General features: G+C 38.7%; 3 protein-coding genes across 3 annotated transcripts; all 3 read right to left on the reverse strand.

The window, feature by feature from the left end:
- Positions 1-39: 39 nt before the first annotated feature.
- LOC117105092 (macrophage-expressed gene 1 protein-like) lies at positions 40-2,040 on the reverse strand. Its single transcript, XM_033246123.1, has one exon. The coding sequence runs from the start codon at positions 1,874-1,876 to the stop codon at positions 212-214; it is 1,665 nt and encodes a 554-aa protein (XP_033102014.1). The 5' UTR covers positions 1,877-2,040; the 3' UTR covers positions 40-211.
- Positions 2,041-2,856: 816 nt separating this feature from the next.
- On the reverse strand, positions 2,857-7,074 carry LOC117104893 (macrophage-expressed gene 1 protein-like). The gene is made up of 2 exons (XM_033245794.1): positions 6,847-7,074; positions 2,857-3,171 (listed from the first exon to the last, which is right to left on the reverse strand). The coding sequence occupies exons 1-2, from the start codon at positions 7,019-7,021 to the stop codon at positions 2,999-3,001; spliced, it is 348 nt and encodes a 115-aa protein (XP_033101685.1). The 5' UTR covers positions 7,022-7,074; the 3' UTR covers positions 2,857-2,998.
- A 1,021-nt stretch (positions 7,075-8,095) lies between these two features.
- Positions 8,096-27,464, reverse strand: LOC117105077 (ufm1-specific protease 1-like). The gene is made up of 7 exons (XM_033246100.1): positions 27,416-27,464; positions 16,413-16,562; positions 16,081-16,293; positions 15,282-15,384; positions 14,082-14,155; positions 13,479-13,606; positions 8,096-11,375 (listed from the first exon to the last, which is right to left on the reverse strand). The coding sequence occupies exons 2-7, from the start codon at positions 16,548-16,550 to the stop codon at positions 11,372-11,374; spliced, it is 660 nt and encodes a 219-aa protein (XP_033101991.1). The 5' UTR covers positions 16,551-16,562; positions 27,416-27,464; the 3' UTR covers positions 8,096-11,371.
- Positions 27,465-27,832: the final 368 nt, after the last annotated feature.

The following is a 27,832-nucleotide window of genomic DNA, read 5'->3' on the forward strand; positions in this document are numbered from 1 at the left end:
AGATGTGTATAAGAGACCTATATATTGTATTGTATTTATGTAAGTTGTATTTATGCTTTGTGTAACTCGGAATAAGGCCTAATATATGCGGCCTATTATTCTGTAATTTCCTCACCGACATGCAGGCTTCTGCTATAATCATATATTAAAGGATAAGCCGAGGCCATCTCATTACATATAAGAATGTCGTAATAATATATTATCTACCGTATCAATTGTATAAGCTGTTATGTACAAATACACGACGATGTAGGACAATGGTGTGATGTAGCACTAGTAGGAGGACTAGCGGCAAGAAGTCCTGTTGATGGTAATGATGCAGCATTATTATACCAAGACAAGCGGCAAGAAATCCTGTCGATGGTAATGATGCAGCATTAGTAGGAGCAAGACTAGCGGCAAGAAATCCTGATAAGCTCGACGTCTTTTTGTCCTTCGTCCATTCACCAGTAGTTTCATCTTTCTTCCACGTATATCCTTCATCACTAAACGTCATCGTATTGGTAGCGTTGGCAGAGGGCTCTGGATGATGTATATACGGTGGACGTTTTATTGAGATCTCTGGAGTAGCTGTATTGAAATATCGTTTCATTTCAGATTTGTACTTAATACAATACATAATCTGACAATTATTTTTAATGGTGGCTACAAGTGACCCAAAGCCTTTTGGACAATGTTTTGGGTAGTTCGAATTAGGCCTACCTTCGATGTTCGATGCTAATTCTATTGCAAATGGGTTGCCGACTTTACAAGTAAAGAATCCACCGAACTCTACTTGAGAGTCGGTTGTGTCACTAACACAGACGTTAAGATCACTCCCCAATGGTAATGGCATAAAACCCTGGGGACAACCCCGGGTCATCGTAAAAGGATTTGGAGTCACATGTGTGTACATGCCCCCAAAATAGTTAAAATAATCAAATACATTCCAATCTTCCTCTACTGTTGCCTCTCTTCCAGCGCACCAGTAGACACTTATTTGAGCATAAGCTGTGTAGCGTTTCCCTTTTACGTAATAGCGCTCGGGCATTGATTCCCTAAAAACCATGATATCATAGTAATCTGTGGGACAAGAATCTGTATTAGTTTTTGGATTATTTTTCTTTAGTCTGTCACATATCTTAGAATTGCGAATACGGGGAGGCATACATCTTGTAAACACCCCACCAAATCTAAAATGAATGTCGGGTGTAGCACTATCAGTAGTGCATAAGTCACTCATGTCACTGATGTCATTAGGCCTATTAGCAAGAAAGTTAAAGTTAGGTGACGTGATATCGGTGCAGCCTGTGATGGTGTTCATCACATAGTACCTAGAAATAGCCGATTCAACTGCTATAGATACCTGTCGTACAAGGAATGGGGGCAGGTTTTCAATATTCTTTGATGTAATGATGGTATGTAACGGCTCCCCAGCCTTGTCTATGGTAACAAGGTTTTCTTTTATACTACTTTCCCAGTCATCTACATCTGTTTTGTAAATATTTCCTCCATAACTCTCGATGTGGGAATTGGTGGTGCTGGTTTGGAAAGATTTCATAGATTGAGCATTGATTCTAGCCTCTAATGATACCATTGCCGAAATCCTGCCGCGAAGGAAAGACGCAGAAGCTGTGGCCATTGCTGATAGTTGATCCATGGAGTAAGTAGACATCAGTGTTCTCTTTATTTGCGATTCCTGGATAATGGCAGCGCCAGCATCAACTGTCGTCAGTACATGGGTACCATAGTCGCGTACGAGTGTGTCGGCGAGGTACTCTGCCAGCACGTTTTCACTGTTTGCCAAGGTGTTTCCAATTTCGATAACAAGGGATTTAAATTCTCTATTAAGAGTTAGTCTTGATCCCAGAAAAATTTTGTAAAGTCGATGACGCATTTGCACACGCGTTGTGACTGACTCACCACTGACTTGTCTTTGTTTATTCCTCTTCACATCTACAGAGAAGCTGCCACTCACCGAAGCGATGATACTTCTGTATGAGGCCTGCGCATTAATAGATGCTGACCATGCACTTTTATAGCTTGACCATTTTTCAAAAAATTCAGCATAAATATCAACCTAAGACACAAAGAATAGCAATCGGTTATCTCGTCTTGTAAATCTACAATTTTTAGAATTGACTCTTAAAATTTTACGTCGTTATTAATTTCGATGCCACATACACATAGGCTTATGAGAACATGTAACATATCAGCTTGCTGTGCACCCAGATTTGCAGTGGCGTTTCGAAGACCACAATTCGAAGCACAATCCGTTTCCATAAAGCTCTGTCCAGATTAACAAATTATATTTAACCAAAAAAATGTGACATGCCGAAGTATGTCATAATGACATCACACCATTACCATATGGGCATATCATGGCTACATACGGACATACATCAGGTTATTTATTTATTTATTTATTAAGGTATAACACACAAAACAAAACAACAGCCAAAGGCTGAAAACGTTTGTTTACAATCAACAAATAAAGACAACATAGGAAAACAAGTCTGGTGGAAAAATACATATCGAAAAATCAAAACATTCAAATAATTCGAGTAGAAAAGTTAAAAATTAATACCATATTACAATATATATATATATATATATATATTATATATATATATACACACCATATTATTATAATTAAATTTCAAAAACGTCAATTAATTCAAAATTAAAAATACATATAGAAATATCAAAACATTCAAATAATTACATTAGAAAAGTTTAAAATTAATTTCATACTACTCGCATCCTCTAAATTTTTGTCAAAGAAAATTTGATAGTGTATACAGAGCTTAAATATGCTTTCTAAGAATTCAAGGAGGATTTACAATTTTGTACCCACCTCGCCGTGGACCCACGCATTTCTCTAAGACTCAATTTTCTTTTCACACTACTCGCATCCTCTAAATCTAATCCTACATCCACCCCAGCATTCTTCATTCAGCATCTCAACTGATTATGACAGCCTCTTACGCGAGTGTCCAAATGAAACTTGCTAAAACCATCAACATAAAGAAATTTCTATACAATTTGTTATTACCTGGCTCTCTTTGGTTGGAATCGTAAACATTCCATCAGGTATCAGATATAGCTCGTCTTCAGTTAAAGTACATGTTTTGTACTTGTATTCTACCACCATGCCCATAAAGACGTTACGTAGGTTGTCCCAACCGATACCTGAAAACCAGACAATTTATTTCCTAATTCACATTGTCACATAAATCAGTGGAGCGGAGCAATACTCTAACAGATACATATTCACATATCGTAATTCAGCAAAATCAACTACAGTATTCAGATGCGCACACTGATCTTTGATAGGCTACTTGCAAGAGATTGGCTTTTGAATGAAGGATGGAAAAGAAAAGCAACAGAAAAGAAAAGACAAAGGGGAAGAAAAATGGTTATAAAAGAGGAAAAGAAAATAGAATGAATTAAAGGAAGGAAAGGAAAGAATGAAACAAAGGTAAGAATCGAATTGAAGAAAAGGAGAGAATGAAAAAGTAGAATGGTAAGGATATTAAGTTTATGTAAACAGTGAATGGGAAATGAAAGAAAATGGGAAAATAATATGAAGTGAAATAAAAGAAAGAGAAGTATTAAAATATGAAAAGGAAAGAAAATATATTAGAGGAAAATTGTAAAGAATATTAAATTACAATATAAAGATTACCAACTTACCTATTTGAATGAATTACTATTATTATTATTATTTTAACTATTGTCATAATAATAATAATAATAATAATAATAATTATTATTATTATTATTATGATTATTATGATTATTATTATTATTATTATTATTATTATTATTATTATTGTTTTCATTGTTTTCATGCTCTATTTTAATTACTATTATTATTTTTTTACTTCCTTCATATCCAACAGCAAGTACACTCGCCACTTAAGGATGAGAATGATGCTTTAAGTCTCTTTATGAGGCTTAGGGAGTGGAGTTGTTTTTAGTCGTGAGAAAGAGTCCTACTGTGACAGGAATTGAATCCAGGACCCTGTTGTTGTATTTGTTTTCTTATGCAATAAACATCATGCACAAACACACCAACACACACAAAAACGAAAAGGTCTAGTTATAGCAAGTTACGACAAAAAACAACTTTCTCGTATCAGACTTATTAGTCTTTTGCAAGATTTAACACGCAGACGTAAACGTTTCCCAATTAAACAGCATTTTATTTTGTTTACTAAGACGGTTAAGTGCCAAGTTGATTAAGCCTTTAAGATCTTGGGTATTTTGACTTGGTCTTGGGTTCTTGGGTATTCCGTTCAAATCCTAGGGTATTTTATTTTTACTAAGAAAATTAAATATTTTTGTCATAGAGGAAGAATTAAGAAGTAACAAAGTATATTTCAGTCCATTCAAGTAAGTAAAACTCAACGAAGTGCACATAACATTGTTAATTGACTGTTAATTGCTGTTTATTTGTGATTTGCGTTGCCATTGATCTATACTAATTAATGCATTACATAATAAAACTTGATCACTGATAACACTGGCCGACTGAAGGCGTATTTTTCTATTTGTATTATCACCTCATGAATATTAATTTTAATAATTAACACAAACAATTACAATAAAAAATGGTTTATAAATTGAACTAAAAGGGAAACTGTACATGCGAAAAACACGTATTTTTCAAATTTTAATGCATTTTCAGGAAGCTTGGGTAATTTTGGGGCAATTTTTGCTGAATCTTGGGTAATTTCGACCCATTGGGTATATAAAAAATTGTGAGTGGTCACGCTGGTGTAAACTTGTGTAAGAAACTTATAGTAGCAGTAGTAGTGGAAACCGGCGAAACATAAAAAGTTTGTTGGTGTTTAGCCTGGAACGTTGTCTCGCACTCTAATTGTGGCTTGTAGACGTCCTACTGCTCATTGGAGAGTGAGAACTAACGGGAAAAACGTACCGTGGCCTAAACCTCTACTCGTTGAATAAACCAGTCATTGAATAGCAGCATGTTGAGCACGAAGGTTTTTTTCCGGACTGTTGTACGACGACGGCGGGAATTGCTTAAAACCTTTCAAGTACGTGGGCTGTGGATTCAGTGGTGGCGCTAGTAGGGGGGGGGGGGGGCTGGGGGTTGCTTAGGGGGAGGGGATCCTGCTGGGATCGAGGGGGCGGAGCTCAGGCATTTTTGATAATTTTAGGTCTTAGTTAATCGAGTTGTGAAGATGCATATACGGTTTTCAGTTGCAGATCTAGAAATTTGAAAGAGGGGCCAGGAACGGACTTTCACAGATGGAGGAGCCCCACCATGGTTGAGGCTGAGTTAAGAAAATTTATGACCATGGCACCTTCAAATTTTCCCCAATTTTTATTTTTTATTATTGTTTTTAAATTGAGGGAAAACTAAATTCAGTTGGGCTTCTTGAATCCCCACTATCAGTGGCGGATTTATGAATTTGATATAGAGGTGGGGGAGGGGGAGCAAGAGAAGGAATTCTACAGCTTGGGAGTCCATGACACCTCAACCCCACCATGGTTGAGACTGAGGTAAGAAAATTTATGATTATGGCAACTCTATATGGTCGGAGATGGCACTCTCAGACTTAAATTTGAATATTTCTATTTTTATATTTCTTTTTTTAAATAATTGGCCCCAAATGACAGATAGGTAAAAATGGCCCCAATGTTAAAATTTAGTAAAGAAACTGATAAAAAAAATCTTCCTATGTAAATGCTGCAAAATGGCCAAAATTTAATCAATAAATCATGCATTTCTTAAAATTAAATAATTTTAAAAATAAGTCAAATAGGTTGCCATATATTACTTTATGCAGCAATTACCTAAAAATAAAATAAATAAGATTTAAAAAATATGTAGTTTTTTCATTGCACATTTACATTATAAAATTCAGCAATTTGAATTATTTGTTTGGGTGTGTTTTTTTTATATAATTTAATCAATGAACTTATCATTTGTTTTAAATAAGATAATTTAATCATTCAATAGTTTGTTTTTAAGCAAATTTTTTTAAAGAGATGCTATAGCTGTCATAATGTTACTGGTCTTTATGGTTATATTTTAACTTACTGCATTAAATACTTTATCTTCATTACCGTTAAAACGTTTTTAAAACTCATTTGACAGTAGCATCTTTTTAACAAACTTTAAAGTTATATTTTAACTTTGTATTACAAAATAAATAAATTTAAATTAAGTGGGTAAATTTACTAGTTATTAAAAAAAATGACCTGCTATAATTAATTTTACTTAAGCAAATTAAACTAATAACAAAGTCAATAAGGTATATTTAGTTTGAAATTTTATAACTAAGATTAAACTAAAACTTCAATAAACAATGAAGGTGCTCTGTACCTATTCCCAAAAATAATTATTCCCAAATAAACAAGAAATAACTCATTCTCAAAAACACATGGACTACTAAACATCGATTTAAGCTATTTTGCAGCATTTAAATAGTTGGAAGATTAGAAAAAAAAAAATCAGTTTTATTACTAATTTTTTTCATTGAGGTCATGTCATTTAGCGCCATTTTATACCTGGGCCATTTTTTCCGGGGTCTTTTTCAGGGGCCATTTTGCCAACATTTGTGGACACATCCCAAGTTTTAAAAGGTCCACTTTTTAAAACCATCGTTTCATTAAAATCGTTTCCTATTATCGCGAAATGCTATAGTATGAATGGCAATTTATTTGCCAGCTTTTCCCTAACATCCAAATGAATGAAAAATTAAATAGAATAATACTATATAATCATAGTATTCACGAATTATGGGTTTCAGAAATCCGTTATTTAAGGCCCTGAAAATGCTAATTTGTCAAATAGATTTTAATGATGAAACAATGACAGAGGAACAATTGTACCTGGAAGCACTCCCAATACATGCATGTCATCACTGTCTTTGAACAGGGATTTGCAACGTTGAGGATGTCCCTCTGGCAGTTGAATGTGCTCAACCACGTCATCGTCTTCGGCTTGAGAACAATGCAGGTTTATAACGACAAGCAATACAGTTAGCACATACCCGTACTGGACCATACTTGGATCTGAACAGCTACAATGGATCGTGTGAACATTTTATAGACCACAAACATTTCCTGCTTTCCAAATTTGGTGTGAAAAAATTGAGAAAAAAAAAGTAGAGTCCTGTCAAACCGCCTCGATAGGCATGATGCTCACCATATCGAAGTAAACTACACAATAATAAATAATAGTTTCGGTCCGGATATCTATTTTGGTTTAACAATTGAAACCACTGTGCTGCACGATAAGTATAACTAAAATAGAAGCTTAGAGAGGGGTTATTTTTAGTCGTGGTTTAATCCAGGGAGATGTAAAAAATAACTTTTTACATCTCCCTGGTTTAATCCCTGTTACAGTGACCGGAATTGAACCCAGGACACTGGGTTTGGAAGGTACAACTGCAGTGAATTTCATAATGATAATATTATTGTTATCATTATTATTGTTTTAAAGCTTTTCAACAGTACTCCTCGAAAGAGTAAAAAAGAGTGAAATTTTGGCTCTACCCGAGGGCCTTACAGGCGACCTAGCATGGACGTTTGTTGCAAATGCTTTTTCCGTTTAGTCTAGAGTTGCGCACCTCACTGTGGTTATCGTAATACAGTCGGCAGATAAAACTCGCTAGAAATGATAATCACGTATCCAAAATATTATTTAAAAAAATAAAATTATATTAGGCCCTTTATGCCTGTGTTCACTGTTAAACATACTTGTGAAATTACAGTATGTGGGATGGTGTTTTTATGCAGGGAGGTGGTAGTTTATGTTGCTGTAGTATTGTACTCCTCTCCTCTACGCTATTTTATTGTTATTTATTGAATTTATGATGTAACAATTAACAGGGGAAAAAATAAATGCTTGCGGTACACCAAGTATGTACTGTAGTAAAAGAAAAGTTGGGTAAAACCCTCTGTGTTAAATAAAAAATATACTGTGGCCCTTAACGTCCTATTTTTATGCCCATCCCTGCAATACACCTTTTAGAACACCAAACATGAATAAAATGCAAGGAAAAGAGTTACAATTTAATACATATATTAACAATATAAAATGAAAATTATTCTACAATATTTATTGGATGTTGCCTGTTTGGTTTTTTAAATAAAATTACATGTACATCTTATCTAATTACCGTTACATTGTATCTAATTGCAATAATAATCCAATTATAAATCATATTTTCTAAACCAGTTATATTCATTTATAATTCTGTCCTTTATTAATAGCACTTTCAATGACGCAGTACTGTTTTCACAAGTGGATTAAATAAACAAAAAATGAAAGAAAAGTTAATTTGGATCAAGCAAGAAAACTTAACTTTGCAGTGGAAATGATAAAACATATGACGGCCTGGGTTTCGATTAAGTTTTTAAAGGTTGAAAATCATTACAATTTATTATAAATTACATGTAATCTTATTTTGATTGAGAAGGTGACGAGAAAGCAGCGCTCTGGAGACCACGACATATGTAATAATTTAGTTAAAGTAATCAAGTAATACTGTACTGTATAATTATTTAAAGGTGAGTACAATTATTCCAGTACATCAAAAAGGCGATAGAAGAGACCTAATTAACTGCAGAGGGATCACCTTAAATTCATGTATTGCTAAAATATAAAACAGGATTATCTCCCAAACGGTGTCAAACTTTCTTGGAGAAAATAATCTTCTCTCTGAAGTACAAGGCGGCTTCCAGAAAAATAAAAGATGCGAGAACCATATTTTTTGTTTTAAAACCTTCATTGCCACTCGCCAAGCAAAAGACAAGAGCACATTCCATGCCTTCTTGAACTCCAAGAAAGCATTTGACAGTGCCGTTTGGAGGGATGGGCTTTCCTTAGCTGCTCACCGAATGGGTATAAAAAGGAGCTTACTAAACATTATAAAAAACATACGCGAATGTAAAAGGAAAACTCGCCTTCGGAAATTTAAAGTGTCAAACAAAGCTGCTCTTTGTCACCAGTGTTATTTACAATATACATTAACGAATTAAATAAAATTATTATCAAAAGAAAATTAGGTGTAAACATTTATAATGTTAAAATTTGTTGGCTATTCTGGGCAGATGTGGTTCTCATTGGAGATAATGCAAATGAGTTAAATCTGTTCAGGCGCCTAACAGGGGCTTGGGTCACGGGGAGGGGGAGGACAAAAATGTAATAATTTTCCTGGTTAGTAATTTATGACCAGGTGTAATACCCTCCCCCTCCTAAAAAAAAAAATTATAGAAAAAATAATCTTAACGGATTATAATATTAGGCATATACATGTCTGTTTGAATCTAAATATAGGCTAAGCATTTTCATTATGGTTTTATTTATTACAACCATATTCTTTCACCATCCGTACACATGAACAAAATTATTACTGTAATTTTTTTCACATTTTAGAATGGATCAATGAGGCCCTTCTTTCCTTTCTCTTAGTGTTGTGACTACTATGTGTTCAATTAACTCAACCAGTGACGTAACCAGTGGGAAATCTTTCTCCCTAAAATTGCACATTTTAGGGAGTTTTGACATGATTTTTGATCAATTCATACGAAATTGCATAAACTTTTTGCGTGCATTTTTAAGGGTTAAAATTTGTGCTCCCCCGCCCTTTTTTATCGTCCTAGAAACTAATACAAGAAGAGTGTAAAACGCGAAGTGCCTGCCTGGGAATGAGATGCACTAACGGATTCGGAGAATATCTGGCGGCTTAGATCATGGACCTATTAATAATAAGTCCATGCTTAGATCGAAGGCGCTACAAAACCACAATACGATGTAGGCCTACGTCTTCCCGCAGCTTCATTTACATCAGACATGTAGGCCTATCACTCACAACTATTTCGCTGTAACTCTTTGGACAATTTTTTAAGTGGAGTAGGGGGTGGAGGGTGTTCTGATCAAACGGTATCTTCCTTTTAATTCTTGTCTTTATTTTTGTCTTCTCTTTTTCTTTTCCCTTTCCCCTCGCCTGTTACGCCACCAACAAGCAAGTTAATTTTGAGACAGAAAGAAATTGAGTAGGGGACACCAAATAAATTAGGTATGGCGTAAAATAAGCAGTGAGTAACCTAAAATTAGGGCCTGAAATCCAGGCTACTGAAATCAGTGCAATGAAGAGTGTTACACTGTGACTATAGGTACTGAAACTTATATGCTAAGCGGTACATACACAAGTATAATAAGAGAAAAACATTAAAAAACGAAATTCTGGAGTATATTTTTTCTTAATGTACAATTTAATCATTAACTAGTGTTAATGTATTTAAGAACCTCCGAAATCATTTATATGATTATAAGCTGAAATAAAAATAATTATCTAATTCAAATACTGCTAATATTTCAGATTATCATATTCTTGATTACAATATTACTTTATGGTATTAAATGCTCAAATATCACTAAAACATGAATGGTGTCAACACTTTAATCTACCACCATTGAAGTACTGTATCTGTGAACATTACACAAGCAATTGACATTAGGTCACACAATTAATGATAAGCCTGCAGCAATAAATAATTAGCCTACTCCTATTCAAAGTCAGAGAAGCTTTTAGCTCAGTCGTCTTCACTGGTGTTAGCGCTGAACCATCTAAATCCTTTCATATATTTGATCACGATTAATTCCAATCATTGCTCTTTTTGTATTTCAGCTGGAAGGCTGAAATATATGTTACGATAGTTCACTGTCTTACGGATGAGCCACTAAAGCCGTTCATCCCATGTGCAATATGGCTCATATGCACATTAAAGTAAGAAGTATACCACTCTTTGGCAAAGAGTAGGAGTTTGTCTCCTGATGTACTGCCCAAAGCGCCACCATAAAAGTACCCCACTAGAGAGAAGTTGATTTTAGTGGGATATTGTTGGTGTGATTCACACGGAAATAACTCCTATCCTAAGGAAATGTATAATGCAAATATAAGAACAACTGACGATTCACTTTGGCCCTGGAATTGTATTTAAATTTTTTGAATATTTATTATAATTATTTCTTTGCTCCTTCTATATATAGTAATTATTGTTGTAAATTATTTTAATCATGAATGAAAGTATTTTATCAATGTATCTAGTGATTTTATATTGTATTTATGCACCCTGGCATTGGTGTTCAATAAATAATATATAATTGAAGTGAAGCAATAGTCTGAGGAACTACATACTCCGATTCCAGAGAATAGATCTACTCCGCGAGGAATTTATTCTGCGATTAATTTTTAATCACCATAGGACTCCTGAATGTACCGTCACAACCAGCTTACTGCCCACAAGATGTAATAATGATGAATCTATTGCAATGGATGGTCATTGCATGCTCCAAACTGTTGCTGGGAATTACCACATGCTCATCGTAACGACAATGTTAAATGCATCATCTGCAAGTAGACAAGAAAGATTATATACTGGTATCTCACATTTTCTTACATAAATTTCTCAGATTTATATAATTTTATTGTAATGATGTATATGTTTATGGTACAGTATGTCTGTAGAAGACCTGTAATAGATTGGTATAACCTGAACAATAAACTCATTTAGATTATTAGTGAAAGCATCATATACAGTGCAACAAACATACATAAATGATAAATGTGTAATAATATAACGTGACATTTATATAGCATATATTGTAATAAACTTCCTCTATGCGCTTTACATTATTACTCCCAGTCACTGGAGCAAACACCTATTGAACACATCCTCAGCTCCCTGGGGAGAACTATTCCATGAGTGGCTAGAGTCAGTGATTGGTATTAGATCATACCAGGTACCTACTTCTGGGTGGAGAGAGACAAACGTAGATAAAGTGCCTTGTCCAAGGACGCAAGCGTTTTGCACAGCTAGAGTTTTGAAACTCGACCTTGAGGTCGTGTTTCAAAACTCTAGTCCGAGACACAACTGCGCCAATCTTTATCTAAGATTATAGAAACTGAAAGATTTTAGTAAAACTGAAAAAAACTGAAAGTGTTACAGTATGACTAACCCATGGATAATGGCCAATAAACTTTAAAAGTATACAGTACATGACTGAAGAAAACTGATACAGTAGTTCATTTGTAATCAGGAAATCATAAATAGTGATTGGTCTACTTCCCTTTATATTAAAACAAGAAAAATCAGTCAATAATAACAATTACATATAAAATATATTAAATACAAAACAAACACAGTACAATGCAATAACTGTAGAATAAAAAGCAAATTTAAAAACGTCACACTTAAAGAATTTTTATTATTTGCCTCAAACATTGAAATTTAAAAAAACAGAAACAGCAAAGACCAAGCACAAAAGCACATGAGACAAAAACACCCTAAAACTAAACTTTTTGAGTGGAGGTCCTTTGACAAATAACAAATGCTTACAATATAAAAAAAAATTTAATAGCTAAAACATCTGAAGTACATTATAGAGAGCACATTAAAAAACAATCATAAGCTTCCATTTACATAGTGAAGTTCTTCAGGTGACAATTCCATGGAGTTGTTCATTGTGTGAACAAAATATGGAAAGCCTATGTTGTCCAAGTGATGTTAACTTTGTCTTCATTTTTATTTAGAAGGGAAATTTGGCAGAAATTCTGTAGTATTCCTACTAAAACTCTATATTGAGTCATAAGGGATGAAATTGTACTGATTAACAATATAATGGGTAATATGCAACAGGTCAGAGGTCATTACAATAATTAATGCAACAATTAATGTCAAGAAATTCACAGCATGTCAAGTACTTTTAGCATAGATTTTTTGTCTTACAACATCAAAGCAGTGGCGTACCTACTGTAGAAGTCTTGAAATGGGGGTGCTGATGGGGGTGGGGGAGAAGGTGAAGTAGGGGCTCGATGATCAGTTGAGGGGTGCTAATTTGCAAAATAAGGTGATTTCATGTGTTTTTTAACCACTTGACCATGATTTCCAGGGAGGGGGAAACTGGGGGAACGGGAAACTGGGGGAAGAGTAAATTTTGGAGGGGCATGCTCCCCACTGCACACCCCACTAGATACGCCACTGCATTTAAGATTGTCAGCAATGGTGGATCCCGGAATTCAGAATTGAGGGGACCCGGGGATGTACTTTCACTGATGGAGAATCTATACCACCTCAGCCCCACTATGGTTGACGCTGAGGCAAGAACATTTGTGATTATAGCACCTCTAGATGGCCGGAAATTGCACTCTCAGACTTAAAATTTGGATAATTTTTATTATATCTCCATTTAAAAAAAAAAGTGTAACAATTTTGGGGGGGGGGGAGTGGGGCCCTTGAATCTGCCAATGGTCAATATGCCGCACATTAATAGAAATATATGAGAAGATGACAACGTATATAAGCAAAATAGGCACTTGCTTACAATTACTTCTTATACTTACAATTACAGTATTGTAAAACAGCACTATATAAGAGAGATTTTTTACTAAATCTAGTACCAATAATTTAAAATTCCAAAGCTAAAACACTACACAGAATGACTAATTGCTTACTTAATTTTATACTGTGGAAGGCATAGATTGTAAAAGGAACTCTCCACAAATGAATCCAGTGGCCTCCATTTCACCCAGCCTTCTGCTTGTATTATGTCTTTAGTACTCTGACCGTAGAAATGTGGATCCTGATAAATAAGCAAGAAATATTATTTTCATTTATCATTAATATCATCATGAATTTTGAAGTCAAATGTGATATTATCAATTTAACATAATTTTCCTATTCCTGAGCAGGCAATACATTATTCTACCAAGTGCTCTGCTTTATTGTTAATTCTATTTTTAATTATTATTTAATTTCTCTTTTTTTATGGCATGGCGGGAATTTTTTATCTTTTTGGTCCTTATGTTTATTTTCGATTTTAGTTTATTTACAGCCCTAGATGTTTCATAAGATTTGGGGTCGGCGCTGTAAGGGGAAAATACAATCGAAAGGTGGATGAAGTAAATACAGTACAAAAGAGGGGTGAGCAAACAGAATGGTACATGATGGAAATGGCTGATTGAAGGAGAGAGTAGGGAAATAAGATGAGTGTGGTGTTAAATGAAAGAGAGCAGAGAGTCTGGTATGTTCAAAGTATATCTGAAACTTTTTCTTACTAAAATTAGTAAACTCGTCAATATTCCTTCAGCAACCCCTAGAATGCACTTAGATGAAGTATCTGATTCACCACCTGTTAGTACATAACAATATTTTGATTAAATATGCAAGCAAAATAACAAGCACAATTTCAAAACTAATATCAGGCAAAAACAGAACCTCTGCGTCATTACAGAGCTTTTGCTATCTAGTTCGAGTAACGATTCAGTGAGAAAATTTCTTTATTTTTATGCGCTATATATGTGCCTATATATGGTCATGATGTGATGTCATCATGACCATATTTAGGCATGTCACATGTTTTGTCAAACTTGATTGTCTGGACAGGGCTTAAGTACATAAAATAATTGTTGATGCTAAAAATCATCCTTGTGAATATTATTACACATTTTGGTTTCCGTAATGTATTTAAACCAAGGTAATTCAACAGAAGGACGCACGTCTCCACTCTCGAACATAGCGCGTGCGTACAGTCCTTTGATCTTTACTGTGGCATCGAGAATCCGATACTAGTTGCGAGCACAGCCGTCAATTATTAGTCTATGCGTGCCATTCGTTGTATGGTGTTAGTTTTTACTTTATTAATTTTGGGTACTTCGCAATGTCTGTTACATCTGATTTTTTTTTACCGCGAGCTTGTTAAATGCTTCTATAAACTGCAATTTGATTTGTGAAAATTGACAAAGAAAATGAAAAGTTATAGCAATTTAAAATTTACGAATTTTATAAAAATGTTCTTATGTAACATTAATCTGTCATTTTGACAATGTTGGCATAAGGTGCCGAAAACGAACATTTGAGTATATACAGAACATTTATTTATTTTTTCTGCGAAGTGAGTCTCATGAACAACAATTCACCACAATTTTGGTAAAATTAATGTTGAAATGAAGAATATATTTCAGTCTAATGTTAGTGCAAAATATCATTAGGCCTTTGTAAACACCGCACGACGCGCGATTATCATGGCAACTAACACGCGCGTGGGTAATTCGTCACGTACGCTGATGGTTTATGGTCTGGTTGCTATGGTTTTTGTGACGTTCAGCGTGTAGGGATGCACATGCGCCTAGAATGTCGATGCCAGAGTTATAACCTTTGATGCCCCGAGATGTGCGTCCTTCTGTTTAATTGCCTTGTTTAAACTAGCAATTGTAAGAACATGCTATCTATATTCACAAACTAACAAGTACACATACCCATCATTACTGGTGAGCCAATGATTTTAAAATGTTGCTTCAGCATAGGGATAACATTCTTAAGCTCCCCGCCGTTTCGAATGTGCTCAACCTTACAAGGCACCTTAATGTGAGGGAGGGAAAGATAAGAATAAGGGTAAAGATCATAAAGGATGTGAAATGGATTCAAGTTGCATCCTAGTATCCTCAGATGTTAAACAATATTTTCATATTATATATTTATATAATTTTTGCATAATAATTATAAACCGAAGAAACAAAGAGGTACTGATGAATTTGGATGGTTAACAACAGACTTCCACCTAAATTATTGACAATAAATAACAGGGAATTAATTAAATTAAAAATTGGATAGTATTTTAAAAGTAATTAAAAATGCTTTGAGGGCGTTGTCTGGGAATTTGGTTGTCATGATAATCCTATGAATTTCATTTATGCATTATTGGCTGACCCTCAGTGTATGGAATAACAGCGAACTGACCTTTAACGTCATTTACGTTCCTTTTTCTTCAATGGCCTATATTTTTTATATAAAACAGGTGTCCCAAACGTCTCCTGCAGGTAAAGGGAGAATCCTGTGCTCTAGCAAGTAAGCAAGAATCTTGCGAAAAGAAATCCTTCTTCAAATTTACCATATTTCCTTACTATATTGTTTATCAATTATCTCCTGAAAGTCTGTACAGTTGAGTTTCACCATGCACAGCAAAATAGATTGATGCATTAAAAAAGCTCATGCTTCTTGTAAGTCAGGACCCCTAATAATGTGCCTTGATTGAAATGATATTTGATGTAAACTTACGTTATAGAAGTAGTCAATGCATATGCAAGCTTCAAAAGATCCAATCCAGTCTTTTGAGCCAATGAATTTCTTTGGTTTGTCACCCATGCTAACAAGTGCTTCTTGGATTTCAGGTAAAGATGGTGGTGATGAAGCCTCAATTTCACGTTCAAATTCCTTGTTTTGTATCCACGAACAGAGTGTCTGCAAAGTGCGGTAACCACAACCCCATCCCTGTAAATGTGTTTAAAACATGTTCAGCTGGACACAGTGAATATTCCTGTAAACCTTTATTTACTGGTAATCAAAAACCATTTATCAAAAAAATTATAAAAAAATTGATTGTAGTTTACCCTGTCATCAAAACCATCACAACCATAATGGTAATAAGAATAGGTACCACAGATGAACTCAGCCTGCACTGTTTGCTTGGGTAGGCAAAAACAAGAGCCACTGTGTCTGTGTACGTCCTTCAATAGTCTGTCTTCCATGATTGGAAATGCCTGAAAATGATTAGATTCCAATAAATTGATAAAAGCATCATAATCATAAACATTCACAGCAGTGTATCTCTACAGACAGTAACTTATTATGTACCGTATATTCTGACATATAAGATGCCCCCCCCCCCTCCCTGTTTCACCATCAGAAATCCTACTTTTTGCTGCTTTTTAATATGGTCTTGATACACATCTAGCTGGCAAAAAAAAAATCAAAAATCAAATGTACGGTCGATCTATTTCCAAGTATTACCATGGGCTTTTAAATGTTCATCAAAATAATATTTCCCAGCATTCCAAATTTTCATTCCAACAGTTAATAGCTTCATTTCAGTAGTAAATTTTCATGTTACAGACGATCTGCTCATAAGACAAACAAAATTTAAAATAAAAAATGTGTATGTGTTGTGCAAATAAGAGGACCCCACTGTTTTTGTATTGTAATTTGCTATTTAAGCCTCATTTATACACAAGTCTATACGGTAAATATTTGTATGCAAGCATCTAGTTTCCTTTAAAACTGCTACGGTCCAGTGGAGGATGAGGTTTTGGAGGAAAAATGATAATTTGGCCATCCATGGAACGTTATTTTGATTGCCAATGTGGTCTCAAAACAGATTAAGCCATGAAAACTCTTCCCCATGAACTCTACCAGGGCCCGGATTTTCATTCCTTAAAACATTGACTGAGGCTCTAATTTGCCTCTTGGTACACATCCCCCTGTCGGAAATGAATTTCATTATCAGGTTTTTCAATAACGATATATTCCTACAAAAATGAATACCCTACTTAACTTGATACATACTCAGTCGCAAAAATGGTGGTAGTCACTGAGTGTGCGCTCAACCGTGGAGATCTTTACACAACCCTTTTCCCAGGTTACAATTCCATCATTCTGTTGGTTATCTTTGATGCACTATAATATGTTTAAAAAAAGGCAAAACACAATAAGCCTAAACACAAATGGTTATGTTTGTAGATTGAGTCAAAGTTATAATTTCCTTGTTTTAAAAAATCCTGAGTTAGGTATTTTCAGTAATGACTTTCGTATGTTTCATATATCATTAGTAGTTTGGTTTAATGTTTGATGTATTTCATGTATTGTTCATTGTGTTTGTGTTCCCTCCTGTAAGTGGCGAACTTTGTGTTTGCTGTTGGTTGGGAAAATAAATAAATAGGACCTAGAAGAACATTCCAGCTCTCTGGTTGTATCATCATGGACTGTATACAATCTACTATACTAAGGTTGGATCTAACTAACTCAGGTTGTATACAGGTACAGATAAGCAGGTAGGCCTACACAGGCCAGGACCCGGTGGACAAATTCTTGCCTTTGCCCGGCTAGATTGACATTTACAGTACAATCTTAATTTACGAGATAGCTGAATAGCAGTGCAGTACCAGACAGTTACCGTCCCATATGGGCGCCGGCTGCGATTTTTTTTCCCGTACGAAACATTTGCATGAAACTCCACTCGGGTCGTCTCGGATTGATTCGACTCAAGTTTGATATACGAACAAGCGCAGGCACTTCACAATGTCGTGACGCTCGAGTATTCTATTAGTACCTTCTGTACTGTTCTTCATATATGTTTACCTACGTCAGGCCTATGAAATCTTACCAATTTATGGGATGTAGGCTACGTCTGTAACTAACTGTGAGCTACTTGTATGTTAGTTATCATTGTACTACAACAACAACAATAACAGCTAGTACCCCCTTCTATAGTATAGTGGTAAATAGGTACATTCCTATCAAAGGCTAAAGCAAAAGAGGCTAAACTAGTGGGCCTAGTAGAACGGCCTAGTTCCAAGCAGAGTTACGTCCTAACTGCTAGCCCCCCCCCTCCCCAGGCGGAAGCAGGTCAACTCAGCCCCAAGTCAACTAGCGGCCCCAGTCACCTCGGCCCCAAGTCAACACGGCCTCATGTCAAACAACCCCAAGTGTATTGTTATTATCATTAGTTATTCTATATACCTTTGTATAATTTTTATTAATATCATTTTAATATTATTTTTATTAATGCAGTTTTAATTATTGTAAGTGCATGTACATGAAAAGAAATAACAAAGACAACGATTTAAAAACACTTTAATTTTGGCTTTGCATTCAAATCTACGGAAGCCAGTTAGTGTCAACAGTGAATAAAAATTACAAATCAGTTAACTGGCGGCCGCCAGATAATATGTGGCGGCCGCCACATAATTATCTGGCGGCCGCCACATAGCCATAAAGCGCATGATCGTAATAGGCCTAGCTAGTCATTTTAGCTACAGCTTGTCATAGCTTATAATAGCAGTCATAGCCATTTTACAAAATATATCTATATCTTTGCTGTAGCACATCAAATGTCCTACATTTGCTGTTTATATAATTGTGATATTGTCTGTTATAGCTGAGTTAAATATTAAAGGGCATTAAGTCATATAGCACCAATTTCAAAAAATATTAGCAATTACAGGGTTAAGTATTAAATAGCGATTAAAATTAAGCATTAAATACGGTAGTGTTTAAAAGCATGGTAGCTGGTCACAATCTAGCTATAATATCAATTATATTATAGCACCAATATCACAAAATATAGCAATCACTGATTAAAAGCATGTTAGTAGCTGTCACAATGGTTTAACTGCATTTTTTACACAACGCTTGCGATGATAGGCGTTAGAGTTAAGCACGCCAGCAGTTTACCATTTACTTTTGCGCCTATAGGTTTAGGTACGTCAGCAGATTACCGTTGAACAATGATATTCGTTATAGTTATAGGCCAGCAGTTTATCATTGAATAGGTGTTTGCGATGATAGGCATTAGGGTTGAGCACATCAGGTGAATAGGCGTTTGCAAAGATATGCGTTAGGGTTAAGCACGTCAGGGGTTTGCAACAACAGGCATTATGGTTAAGCACGTCACTGGTTTACCATTGAATAGGCGTTTGCGGACGATAGGCTTTAGAATTAAGCACATCAGGCGTTTGCGCCGATAGATTATATGGTTATTTTGTGGATTAAGTTTGGAGCGGGTCAGTATTTTACCACTGACGTTTGCGACGATAAAAAATAGGAAAAATAAAATATTCAATTGCAAATGACCGGTGAAAATGCCTATAAATTAGTGTACACAGTTCCTACTGGCGACTCAGTCTGAAAATCTTATTAACCCTATTCCTCTTCATTAATACAATGGCTGGTGCGAACACCTATTTATTAGCGGACATGGTAAAATGGCTGACATGTTTATCTTTAAAGCCTATCGTCGCAAACGCCTGATGACGTGCTTAAACCTAACGCCTATCATCGCAAACGCCTATTTAATGACATTCTTTTAATCGCTATTTAATGCTTCCTAGTGATATTATATTTTGTGAAATGGGCGCTATATGACTGCTATTATAAGCTATAGCTATTGTATAACAGCTACGAACATGCTTTTAATCGCTATTTAATACTTAACCATGTAATTGCTAACACTTTGACTGCCATTATAAGGTATAGCTGGTGACCAGCTAATTGTATGCTTTTAATCACTATTTAATGCCCTTTAATATTTAACCCAGCCATAACAGACAATATCACACTCACATAAACAGCAAAATAGAACATATACCGTAATACAGTTGATGTGCTACAGCAAAGATATAGATATATTTTGTGAATGGCTATATGACTGCTATTAGGCCTATAAGCTATTACAAGCTGTAGCTAAAATGAATAGCTAGACTAAATGCTACCGTATATTAAATGCTAGGCCAATAATGCGCTTTAATGGCCTGTTCTAGTTCTACATCAAGATATGCTATACCGCAACCTGGGTACCCATAGCCAAGTGGCGGCCGCCGGATAGCCAAGTGGCGGCCGCCGGATAGCCAAGTGGCGGCCGCCGGATAGCCAAGTGGCGGCCGCCGGATAGCCAAGTGGCGGCCGCCGGATAGCCAAGTGGCGGCCGCCGGATAGCCAAGTGGCGGCCGCCGGATAGCCAAGTGGCGGCCGCCGGATAGCCAAGTGGCGGCCGCCGGATAGCCAAGTGGCGGCCGCCGGATAGCCAAGTGGCGGCCGCCGGATAGCCAAGTGGCGGCCGCCGGATAGCCAAGTGGCGGCCGCCGGATAGCCAAGTGGCGGCCGCCGGATAGCCAAGTGGCGGCCGCCGGATAGCCAAGTGGCGGCCGCCGGATAGCCAAGTGGCGGCCGCCGGATAGCCAAGTGGCGGCCGCCGGATAGCCAAGTGGCGGCCGCCGGATAGCCAAGTGGCGGCCGCCGGATAGCCAAGTGGCGGCCGCCGGATAGCCAAGTGGCGGCCGCCGGATAGCCAAGTGGCGGCCGCCGGATAGCCAAGTGGCGGCCGCCGGATAGCCAAGTGGCGGCCGCCGGATAGCCAAGTGGCGGCCGCCGGATAGCCAAGTGGCGGCCGCCGGATAGCCAAGTGGCGGCCGCCGGATAGCCAAGTGGCGGCCGCCGGATAGCCAAGTGGCGGCCGCCGGATAGCCAAGTGGCGGCCGCCGGATAGCCAAGTGGCGGCCGCCGGATAGCCAAGTGGCGGCCGCCGGATAGCCAAGTGGCGGCCGCCGGATAGCCAAGTGGCGGCCGCCGGATAGCCAAGTGGCGGCCGCCGGATAGCCAAGTGGCGGCCGCCGGATAGCCAAGTGGCGGCCGCCGGATAGCCAAGTGGCGGCCGCCGGATAGCCAAGTGGCGGCCGCCGGATAGCCAAGTGGCGGCCGCCGGATAGCCAAGTGGCGGCCGCCGGATAGCCAAGTGGCGGCCGCCGGATAGCCAAGTGGCGGCCGCCGGATAGCCAAGTGGCGGCCGCCGGATAGCCAAGTGGCGGCCGCCGGATAGCCAAGTGGCGGCCGCCGGATAGCCAAGTGGCGGCCGCCGGATAGCCAAGTGGCGGCCGCCGGATAGCCAAGTGGCGGCCGCCGGATAGCCAAGTGGCGGCCGCCGGATAGCCAAGTGGCGGCCGCCGGATAGCCAAGTGGCGGCCGCCGGATAGCCAAGTGGCGGCCGCCGGATAGCCAAGTGGCGGCCGCCGGATAGCCAAGTGGCGGCCGCCGGATAGCCAAGTGGCGGCCGCCGGATAGCCAAGTGGCGGCCGCCGGATAGCCAAGTGGCGGCCGCCGGATAGCCAAGTGGCGGCCGCCGGATAGCCAAGTGGCGGCCGCCGGATAGCCAAGTGGCGGCCGCCGGATAGCCAAGTGGCGGCCGCCGGATAGCCAAGTGGCGGCCGCCGGATAGCCAAGTGGCGGCCGCCGGATAGCCAAGTGGCGGCCGCCGGATAGCCAAGTGGCGGCCGCCGGATAGCCAAGTGGCGGCCGCCGGATAGCCAAGTGGCGGCCGCCGGATAGCCAAGTGGCGGCCGCCGGATAGCCAAGTGGCGGCCGCCGGATAGCCAAGTGGCGGCCGCCGGATAGCCAAGTGGCGGCCGCCGGATAGCCAAGTGGCGGCCGCCGGATAGCCAAGTGGCGGCCGCCGGATAGCCAAGTGGCGGCCGCCGGATAGCCAAGTGGCGGCCGCCGGATAGCCAAGTGGCGGCCGCCGGATAGCCAAGTGGCGGCCGCCGGATAGCCAAGTGGCGGCCGCCGGATAGCCAAGTGGCGGCCGCCGGATAGCCAAGTGGCGGCCGCCGGATAGCCAAGTGGCGGCCGCCGGATAGCCAAGTGGCGGCCGCCGGATAGCCAAGTGGCGGCCGCCGGATAGCCAAGTGGCGGCCGCCGGATAGCCAAGTGGCGGCCGCCGGATAGCCAAGTGGCGGCCGCCGGATAGCCAAGTGGCGGCCGCCGGATAGCCAAGTGGCGGCCGCCGGATAGCCAAGTGGCGGCCGCCGGATAGCCAAGTGGCGGCCGCCGGATAGCCAAGTGGTACAGTACAATCTTAATTTATGAGATAGCTGAATAGCAGTGCAGTACCAGACAGTTACCGTCCCATATGGGCACCGGCTGCGATTTTTTTTCCCGCACGAAACATTTGCATGAAACTCCACTCGGGTCGTCTTGGATTGATTCGACTCGAGTTTGATATACGAACAAGTGCAGGCACTTCACAATGTCGTGACGCTCGAGTATTCTATTAGTACCTTCTGTACTGTTCTTTATGTTTACCTACGTCAGGCCTATGAAACCTTACCGATTCATGGGATGTTGGCTACGTCTGTAACTAACTGTGAGCTACTTGTATGTTAGTTATCATTGTACTACAACAACAACAACTACAGCTAGTACCCCCTTCTATAGTATAGTGGTAAATAGATACATTCCTATCAAAGGCTAGAGCAAAAGAGGCTAAACTAGTGGGCCTAGTGGAACGGCCTAGTTCCAAGCCGAGTTAGGTCCCTAACTGCTAGCCCCCCTACCCCACCAGACTTCCGCCAGACTAGGCCCTAGGTTCCTAGGCCTGACACACAGTCACGCTTCGCATGCCATTGACTGAAATTTTGAAATAAAATTAAAATGAAATTAAAATGGGACAGTGAGTGAAAAACACTAAAATTAAATATATCACTCCGGCATTATTGGAACTTGGCCTATAAGCCTTGTTATGTAATTAATAATAAATAATAATAACAATAATAATAATACAGTATTAATAACAATAATATTAATAACAATAATAATAATTAAATAACCATTATATAATTTCGCCATTATAATTAACTTAGAATAAGCCTTGTAATCAAGAAGCACCTACAGTATACTATATTAGGCCTATAATCCAAACTCCCTGCCTAATTTTTAGTAATTCTAGGCGGAAGCAGGTCAACTCAGCCCCAAGTCAACTAGCGGCCCCAGTCATCTAGGCCCCAAGTCAACACGGCCTCATGTCAAACAACCCCAAGTGTATCGTTATTATCATTAGTTATTCTATATACCTTTGTATAATTTTTATTAATATCATTTTAATATTATTTTTATTAATGCAGTTTTAATTATTGTAAGTGCATGTAAATGAAAAGAAATAACAAAGACAACGATTTAAAAACACTTTAATTTTGGCTTTGCATTCAAATCTACGGAAGCCTGTTAGTGTCAACAGTGAATAAAAATTTCAAATCAGTTAACTGGCGGGCACCAGATAATATGTGGCGGCCGCCACATAATTATCTGGCGGCCACCACATAGCCATAAAGCGCATGATCGTAATAGGCCTAGCTAGTCATTTTAGCTACAGCTTGTCATAGCTTATAATAGCAGTCATATAGCCATTTTACAAAATAAATCTATATCTTTGCTGTAGCACATCAAATGTCCTACATTTGCTGTTTATATAATTGTGATATTGTCTGTTATAGCTGAGTTAAATATTAAAGGGCATTAAGTGATTAAAAGCATACTAGTAGCTGGTCACCAGCTATACCTTATAATTGCAGTCATATTGCACCAATTTCAAAAAATATTAGCAATTACAGGGTTAAGTATTAAATAGCGATTAAAATTAAGCATTAAATACGGTGGTGTTTAAAAGCATGGTAGCTGGTCACAATCTAGCTATAATATCAATTATATTATAGCACCAATATCACAAAATATAGCAATCACTGATTAAAAGCATGTTAGTAGCTGCCACAATGGTTTAACTGCATTTTTTACACAACGCTTGCGATGATAGGCGTTAGAGTTAAGCACGCCAGCAGTTTACCATTTACCATTGAAGGCTATTGCGCCTATAGGGATAGGTACGTCAGCAGATTACCGTTGAACAACGATATTCGTTATAGTTATAGGCATTAGGGTTAATCACGCCAGCAGTTTATCATTGAATATGTGTTAGCGATGATAGGCATTAGGGTTGAGCACATCAGGTGAATAGGCGTTTGCGAAGATGTCCGTTAGGGTTAATCACGTCAGGGGTTTGCAACAACAGGCGCTATGGTTAAGCACGTCACTGGTTTACCATTGTATAGGCGTTTGCGGACGATAGGCTTTAGAATTAAGCACATCAGGCGTTTGCGTCGATAGATTATATGGTTATTTTGTGGATTAAGTTTGGAGCGGGTCAGTATTTTACCATTGAATAGACGTTTGCGACGATAACAAATAGGAAAAATAAAATATTCAATTGCAAATGACCGGTGAAAATGCCTATACATTAGTGTACACGGTTCCTACTGGCGACTCAGTCTGAAAATCTTATTAACCCTATTCCTCTTCATTAATACAATGGCTGGTGCTAACACCTATTTATTAGCGGACATGGTAAAATGGCTGACATGTTTATCTTTAAAGCCTATCGTCGCAAATACCTGATGACGTGTTTAAACCTAACGCCTATCATCGCAAACGCCTATTTAATGACATTCTTTTAATCGCTATTTTATGCTTCCTAGTGATATTATATTTTGTGAAATGGGCGCTATATGACTGCTACTATAAGCTATAGCTATTGTATAACAGCTACGAACATGCTTTTAATCGCTATTTAATACTTAACCATGTAATTGCTAACACTTTGACTGCCATTATAAGGTATAGGCTGGTGACCAGCTAATTGTATGCTTTTAATCACTATTTAATGCCCTTTAATATTTAACCCAGCCATAACAGACAATATCACACTCACATAAACAGCAAAATAGAACATATACTGTAATACAGTTGATGTGCTACAGCAAAGATATAGATATATTTTGTAAATGGCTATATGACTGCTATTAGGCCTATAAGCTATTACAAGCTGTAGCTAAAATGAATAGCTAGGCTAAATGCTACCGTATATTAAATGCTAAGCCAATCATGCGCTTTACTGGCCTGTTCTACATCAAGATATGCTATACCGCAACCTGGGTACCCATAGCCAAGCGGCGGCCGCCGGATAGCCAAGCGGCGGCCGCCGGATAGCCAAGCGGCGGCCGCCGGATAGCCAAGCGGCGGCCGCCGGATAGCCAAGCGGCGGCCGCCGGATAGCCAAGCGGCGGCCGCCGGATAGCCAAGCGGCTATCCAGCGGTGTGGCTATCCAGCAGCCGCCACGTATTATCTGGCGGCCGCCACGTATTATCTGGCGGCCGCCACGTATTATCTGGCGGCCGCCACGTATTATCTGGCGGCCGCCACGTATTATCTGGCGGCCGCCACGTATTATCTGGCGGCCGCCAGTTAACTGATTTGAAATTTTTATTCACTGTTGACACTAACCGGCTTCCGTACAAATCTCTTGGTACGGATAGCCAAGCGGCGGCCGCCGGATAGCCAAGCGGCGGCCGCCGGATAGCCAAGCGGCTATCCAGCGGTGTGGCTATCCAGCAGCCGCCACGTATTATCTGGCGGCTGCCACGTATTATCTGGCGGCCGCCACGTATTATCTGGCGGCCGCCACGTATTATCTGGCGGCCGCCACGTATTATCTGGCGGCCGCCACGTATTATCTGGCGGCCCCCACGTATTATCTGGCGGCCGCCACGTATTATCTGGCGGCCGCCAGTTAACTGATTTGAAATTTTTATTCACTGTTGACACTAACCGGCTTCCGTACAAATCTCTTGGTAAATATTCTATAAATACCGTACACAGTAAATTGGGACCGAGTTGACTACTTGGGGCCGAGTTAATTTGGGGCCGAGTTGACTTACTCTAGCCGAGTTGACATGGGGCCGAGTTGACTCGAATTCGTTATGACATAGGTTAAATAATTATCCAAAACCGCGGCCAACTAAAAAATAAAAATGTTCACAGTATGTAACTCAAATAGGGCCTAACACTTTTTATTATTCGTGCAGCGAAATCAAATAATACATGTCGTTTTAAACGACCCATATTTGCATGGCAATCATGTTTTTTTCAAAATCAGACAGCGTGCAGCAATCCTGTATCTCTGAAGTTTTGTAGATGTTTATCCTTGGTTGATGACCTTTTGACCTCCAGAATTGAGATTGTCGAGTCGAGTCGAGTCGAGACAACCCGAGTGGAGTTTCATGCAAATGTTTCGTACGGGAAAAAAAATCGCGCGCCGGCTAGACCGCTAGTCTGGCGGTGAACCTAGGCCTTGTCTGGGGAGTATGGTCGTAGCAGCCGCGAGGGAAAGTGACCGCGCTCAAAATGTATGGAAAGCCAGTAGCGCTATTCCGATTGATTGATTGATTGATTAAAGATCGATTTGTTTACAGATTGATTACAGATCGAAACATATTTGTACGTACATGACATAATTGAATTATGATATGATTAAATTGATAATTATTATATGTTATCAGTTCGGATTTTTATGTATAATGAACTTGTATTTTATATTTCTTTCAGGACACAAACGGATTTCAACATGGGATCTGTCAATACTAAATTTACAATATAATAAAATGTGATGAACGTGAAAAACATAGGTCAAATGCAATGAAACAGATGTTTATTCACTAAAGAACAGACTGAACACAAGTTAGTAAAATTCGAATAAAGAACTAAAGAAAGAAGACATTTAAAAAGTACCATCCATTTCTGTAAGAAAATAGGCATACTATAAATCAATCGATATAATAAATAAACTAACTAAATATTAAGTCTCGATTTATATACTAAGCTATATATAAATTATAAAGAAAATATACATTAATTTGATAATTGATTAAAGCAGTATTAATATCGAACTCTGATGCCCATTGTCCAACATACATTTTGCATACAGTACTGCGCGCTTGGCGCTCCATACAAATTGCTGTGTATCGACTCGCGGCCGCTTTCCCTGGCGGCCGCTACGACCCTAATCCCTTGTCTGGCCCTCTAGGCTTTATAGGGCCTAGGCTAGTAGGCTACATTATTTAGCACGGTATGGTCTAGCCTAACAACATTTTATCGATCATGCCAGTTTACTCGGAAATAACTCTGGACAGTTCCAAAATCCACATATTAAAACACACCTCGTCAAAAAATATACTTTCATACCTGACTGCGAGAACCACAAAATGTGTTTACATTTTTCAGCGCATGCGCATATATTCTTGAAAGTTGGAAGCTACGGTACGTACCGTAATATTTCAGAGGGCAGCAGACAGAACTTATTATTATTATTTTTTTTATTAGAAAAACTTAAAAATTTGGAAACGATCACACACAGCTAGGTGAAGTCTTACAGATTGATGTGTACTTTTTAATATCAAATCTCTTTACAATGTTAAAGCTTTAAATGTATGCGGAGATATAATGTACGTTTTTTTTTTCTTTACCATTAATAGTTGAACATTATTTGATCTAGCAAAGGTGTAAGCAAAAGGTAGTTACTATTTGACCATTATTAATTTATATTATTCACTACAGAATTGTTATTGTTGTTGTTATGGCTTGTTCCTGTGTTGAGTATGG

The sequence above is a fragment of the Anneissia japonica genome, unplaced genomic scaffold (genome assembly GCF_011630105.1).
Source record: "Anneissia japonica isolate Jap-2015-1 unplaced genomic scaffold, ASM1163010v1 scaffold287834_len5846547_cov211, whole genome shotgun sequence".
Classification (NCBI taxonomy): Eukaryota; Metazoa; Echinodermata; class Crinoidea; order Comatulida; family Comatulidae; genus Anneissia; species Anneissia japonica.